Source organism: Lactuca sativa, chromosome 5 (assembly GCF_002870075.4).
Source record: "Lactuca sativa cultivar Salinas chromosome 5, Lsat_Salinas_v11, whole genome shotgun sequence".
NCBI lineage: Eukaryota > Viridiplantae > Streptophyta > Magnoliopsida > Asterales > Asteraceae > Lactuca > Lactuca sativa.
Window position 1 is genome coordinate 103,202,708 of NC_056627.2, and position 6,149 is coordinate 103,208,856.

At 30.0% G+C, this 6,149-nt stretch overlaps 1 protein-coding gene across 1 annotated transcript; it reads left to right on the forward strand.

Annotated features, from left to right (window-relative positions):
• Positions 1–201: 201 nt before the first annotated feature.
• Positions 202–906, forward strand: LOC111898018 (RING-H2 finger protein ATL11). The gene has a single exon (XM_023893964.3). It carries the CDS (start codon positions 322–324, stop codon positions 829–831), a length of 510 nt encoding a protein of 169 aa, XP_023749732.1. The 5' UTR covers positions 202–321; the 3' UTR covers positions 832–906.
• Positions 907–6,149: the final 5,243 nt, after the last annotated feature.

Sequence of the window (6,149 nt, forward strand, 5' to 3'; positions counted from 1 at the left end):
CTCTATCTCTCTTTTGTTAGCACTTTTTTTTTCTATTTTTCTCTCTTTTCTCCGTTAAAGTGAACACTATTTTCCTAACCTTATAAAATTTGTGGAATGATTAAATGTTTGATATAAAATAGTTATGAAATTATTTAATAATGAGGTTACTTGCTTTTTCGCCCGTAACATACCAGGTAGCCTAACACGACAAACCAAAATGAAAGGGAAATGAAATTGTCGGTTTCTTTATAAGTACAGGAAACACAAACCATTCATCCCCAATTTCGATAACTCCAACTGTTTCTCTTTTCTCAAATCAAATCAAAAACCTTCAAAAACATGGGAGCACTTTCTCGATTCATAGCTCATGTCTACACCCTTTTCTTAGTATTCTTCACTGTCCTCTTCCTGGAGCTCGTAATCTTGGTTCGCTCAGTCGCCGGAAGTATTGGTTACACGACGGCAGCCGACGACCACCCAATGACCACCGCCCAGTACCTCAAATTGATTGACGAAAAAAACCCAGCGAGTCGGTACAAAACCGCCGGATTAGAACGTAAAGAGTGTTCGGTTTGCCTTTCTGTATTCGACGACGGCGATGAAATCAGGAGATTGAAATGCAAGCACACGTTTCACAAGGGTTGCGTTGATAAGTGGCTGGAGCAAGATAGAGCCACATGTCCGATTTGCCGGAGTTTGGTGTTGCCGGAGGCGATCGTGGTTAAATACAGTCAACGACATCAGATTCCTCTGCATCGCCGCCGCAGGGAGTTTTACGGTGGTAGCGATGAGGAGCTCATACTCTTGTTGACTTCTTTACATGGTAATTATATGCGTAGATTCATGTAATTAGTTTGTATTTCTAACTTTAGTGATTATAAAATTAATTAGGAAATCCTTTTTAAAGGGTTTCATTCCGTGAAATTATATGCAAATTAATAATCTAATAATTTCTAACAATAATTACAATACAAATTGATCGAGGTTGGCTGCCTAACTACGATTGAATGCTGTAATTAATTTTGTGTCACATTTTTTGATTTTTCCAACTTTTTGTTTGACGTAATTTCTTCTTGAATTGATGTCTATTTAATTATATAAAACACAAACATCTGGTGGAGGTTTTTTGGGTTGATGAGGAGAATGTAATTAAATTCATATCATTTTTGTGGTTGTTGTGACTTGTGTGTCAATCTGTCAATATTTGCTTTTGGGGATCAATTATGCCAAATACATTTCCCTTTGTTGAGTATTCTCTCAAAAAGATTTTGATGTTGGATGTCTTTTGCTACTATTGGTTTTGTTTGTTATGTTCAAACATCGTGATTAAAGATCAAAGTGACTCATGTGGAGACTTATAATTATTGTAAAGTACATTGCCTTTAGGTTTTACAAAAGAGCGATTTTTCTGGTTCTATTTGGTCTTTCTTTATCTAATTAAAAACTTAAAAAATATGTATATATAAACAAAAGAGAAAAACAGAACTACAAGGCAATATATAAACGATTTCTTTTTATGTGTAAAGATTGAAATAAAGAATGTGTTTACAGTTTTACATGAGTGTTAAGATAATAAAATTCGTTTAAAGACAATTACATGGTGTTCTTGTTTGAATTGAAGTAAACAAAACATTAACAAGAAATTTATCCGGGTTTGTCTATTAAGAAATGGGAGCTGATTCGTACACAATAATTTTTTTTCTATACACAACAATTGGTGCTTTAAAACGTTGTATTGTACAACTATATAATACATGAATTGTTGTGTATGGCAAAAAACTGTTGTGTACGAATCACTTCCCTTAAAAAATGAGTTGAATACAACGGATCAATATACATTTGCATTTCTTTCATAATTGAAAACTTTATATATTCCTTTTTAGTAGGGTGTTGATCGGGTAAAATTTTCGGGTTTCGGGTAATTCGGGTCGGGTAATTTGGGTTTTTCATATAAAAAAATTACCCATTACCCTACCCAAATTAAATTCGGATGATTCGGGTAAGGGTAATTTGGGTATTATCCGATTTTTAATTTTTTTTTTAATTTTTAGTGGCACCTAAAAATAAATGTAATGAAATAAGTATGTCGTTCTAAACTTTGAACATTGAGATTTTTTAGTCAATAATATTTGAAATATCAAGTATTCTTTCCAAACTTTCTATCTTGGGTTGAATTCTCTAATTTTTTTTCTCTTTTTCTTGTGGAACTTGATCATTGGTTGGGCTCAACTTCAATCGTTTTATCTTCTACTTCAATATAGTCATCCATTGGTGACGAATACCAACGAAGAGCGGACGAGGTACAAGGGTTTTTTAACGTGGGGAAAATAGAACGAGCCTCAACGAAGGAAATTGGGATTTGGGAATTGGGAGGGACCGATAAACTCATAAAGGGACATTATTTGTTATATATATTTTGGGTAATCGGGTATACCCGAAACCCAAACAACTTACCCTTTACCCGACCCGAAAAAAATTCGGGTTACCCACTTACCCGAAAAAAATAACCCGATACCCAATTTACCCGACACGATTTACCCGATACCCGAAAAAATCGGATGGGTAATTTGGGTAACGGGTATTTTTTGACAGGGCTAATTTTTAGGTAAACTAAAAAAAGGAGTTACATTTAACCTAACTCAGATGGACTTGAACATGAGAATATTGGTTCAAAGCCAAACAATAGTTACCAATTCAAGTACAACAATAGTTACCAATCCTAACTACAACTTTTGTGCTGAGTTAAACTTAAAAATCTTATTATAGTTATATTCTTTTTTAAATTAGATTTGTAAAAGAGACAATTGATATTTTCAACCTAGGTTTATAAACATCGTTGACCAATCTAATGTAGAACTTTATATATTTTATGAAAACAATTGTAAAAAACGTTTGTATATTACTTTTGGAGTTTTAATTTAGAAAATGATTAGAGGGGGAATCGAAGACGGCCTTCTTCATTTAAAGAAAATTGTCATAAAGGTTCTCTTGATCTAAATCCAATTTGAACATATATATATATATATATATATATATATATATATATATATATATATATATATATATATATATATATATATATATATATGTTCAGGTTAATTTGAGACCATTCTAATTTTGTGAGACCGTGAAACCAAATCTAAAAATAATTTTAAAATGCAAAATAAATGGAAAAATCCAAAAATTCTTTTTTTAAATATTATTTTCAGAACTTGAATTAACTAAAACAAATAAAAAATAAAAAATAAATTTGTTTTTTTTTCAAAAATACGTGAAATATTCTAAATAGAATATTACACTGACATATTCTAAAAAATAATTTTAAAATGAAAAATAAATGGAAAAATCTAAAAATTCTTTTTTTAAATATTATTTTCGGAACTTGAATTAACTAAAAGTAAAAAAAATAAAAAAAAAATCCTATTTTTTTTTTTAAAAATACGTGAAATATTCTAAATAGAATATTACACTGTATATATTCTAAAAATAATTTTAAAATGCAAAATAAATGGAAAAATCAAAAAATTCTTTTTTTAAATATTATTTTCGGAACTTGAATTAACTAAAAAAATTTAAAAAAAATAAAAAAAAATAAAAAAAATAAAAAAATGTGTCTCACGGTCTCACAAAATTAGGCCGTCTCACATGAACCTAACCCTATATATATATATATATATATATATATATATATATATATATATATATATATATATATATATAATTTCAAATGAAAACAATTATATAATTGAGAACACAACAACAAATCTGGGTCACATTTTTTTTTTTGCCGCAAAACCCTCCAACATACCGGCGCGACGGGGGAATTTAATATTAATATGTTAATAAGTATATTTATATATGAATATTAGGTTCCACCATCGTTCCATATTCGTGAGAATTTTGTGATATATATATATATATATATATATATATATATATATATATATATATATATATATATATATATATATATATATATATATATATATATATATATATATATATATATATATATATATAGGCCCCAAACCGATAGATGGCCTATGACTTTGTATATGGTGCTAGTGGAGAAAAGAACGATATAGGCTTAGCTCAAGAGTTGATAAAATTTAGATGAAATTGCAAAAACGGTCTCTATGTATTATTGTATTATTTCGGTTGCTGTCCAAACCATGATTTTTTTTTTTTTGGCTTCATGATTGTTTTGGCCTAGTTTGATTATGGTTTTGGTCCTTTAGAAACTAAAAAAACTAAAATGTTCTTTTAATGTATTTTTTATATATTTTTTCTATTTAATTTAATGTCTTATTGTTAATAAACTATAGGCCCCACCTCTCTCTCTCTCACATACACACACACGGTCAACAACAAAAGCATTTACTCTCTCTCTCCCATAGCTCTCGATATTTTCGCCTATCTCCTCCAATCTCCACCAGTTCTGCATACCACCACTGTTGCCCGTAACTTCTACCACTGCCGACCATCCCTTACCCGTCCATATTCTTCTAAACATAATTCTCGATGATCTTCTCTGGTAATGGACGAAGTTAGGCTTTATCCCCCACCTCGTTCCCCCCAAAACTCACCAGTGAAATTCCCCATTTTCAATGGATCGATTGTATATAAAAAAAGAAGATACATACAGGTTTAGTTCCCACTTCTCCGCCATCGAATCGTCAGCCACCACCAAATGCAAACTCTGATCTGGTTCCTGATCTTGTTCTCACTTCTTCCTTCCTTAGATTTCATCAAATCCATCACTTTGATTTTATGGAAACAAGTTTGCCTTTTGTTATTGATTTTGGTTTAGTTTACTCGCTATTACCCCTTCCACTTTGGCACTTGATTGTGACGGTTATGCTAGAGCATAAATGATAGTCACCACCCAACGAGATAAATCTACAGGAATACTCGTGGTTTAAAAAGATCGTACTGATATAAGATTAATAAACATGGGTGTATTTTTAAAGTGTGTTTTTAATTTTAAGTATGTGTGTATATGTGGATTCTGAGTCATAATTGAAGGCTGGTGGATTTGAGTTGCAGGTTTTAGAACAAAGGAAAGAAAGGTGGAGTTGAACGTTTTGCACACAGTCACCGACACAATCAGTCATGTTGTATAAATCAATCCTCATTGTCTCATTAATCATCAATCATTCTTGATAAACCTATTCTTAATTTTTGATTCAATTGTTTTTATTCTCTATTAAGTTCTTCGTTCACACCCACTATTTGGATTTGGATTGATTCATCACTTTATTCCTATTATCTAATTAAATCTAGGGTAATGGCCTCTGTAATTTGTTATCGATCCTTGTGTTCGTTTGTGTTGAATCTGAACCCAAGATCATCATTTAGTTCATACCCAAATCTTCATCTAGTTCATTAGTATTTATGTTGAATGACAGAGAGAGAAGGGATATATATATATATATATATATATATATATATATATATATATATATATATATATATATATATATATATATATATATATATATATATATATATATATATATATATATATATATAGAGAGAGAGAGAGAGAGAGAGAGAGAATAGAGTAGGCCCTTTCTTTATTTCTTAATTATTCAAATTAATATATATATATATATATATATATATATATATATATATATATATATATATTAAATTAAAAAATGAAAGTTAAATACATGAGGGCCATTACAGTCATTTCAGTTTACCGAGGGACCAAATACACAATGAAACTAGCACAAAATGACTATGAAACCAAAAAAGTCAGGGCTTGGACAAAACCTGGAAAAAATGCATACCACATGGGCCATTTTTGTAGTTTTGTCTAAAATTTATTTTAACATAAATCCTTATCTAGATTATCCTTCTTGACTCTTCGCATTCCACAAGAAAATAGACTATGTGGAACATGTTTTAACATAAATCATTATGTAGATTAGCCTTATTTCATCTTATTATTCCACAAGAAAATAGACTATATGGAACATGTAATTTGAGACTTGTTTTCTTTTGTAATACAAGTATGTGTCATTTATGAAAAACGAGATTGTTTAGTACTACATACTTTGAATTGGATTATTAGATGTAGGATCCCATGGAAATGACAATTTTCGTATTAGAAGTAATGCATAATCGAAAGAAACGAACTAACATTTAAGCACAAGTTGTAT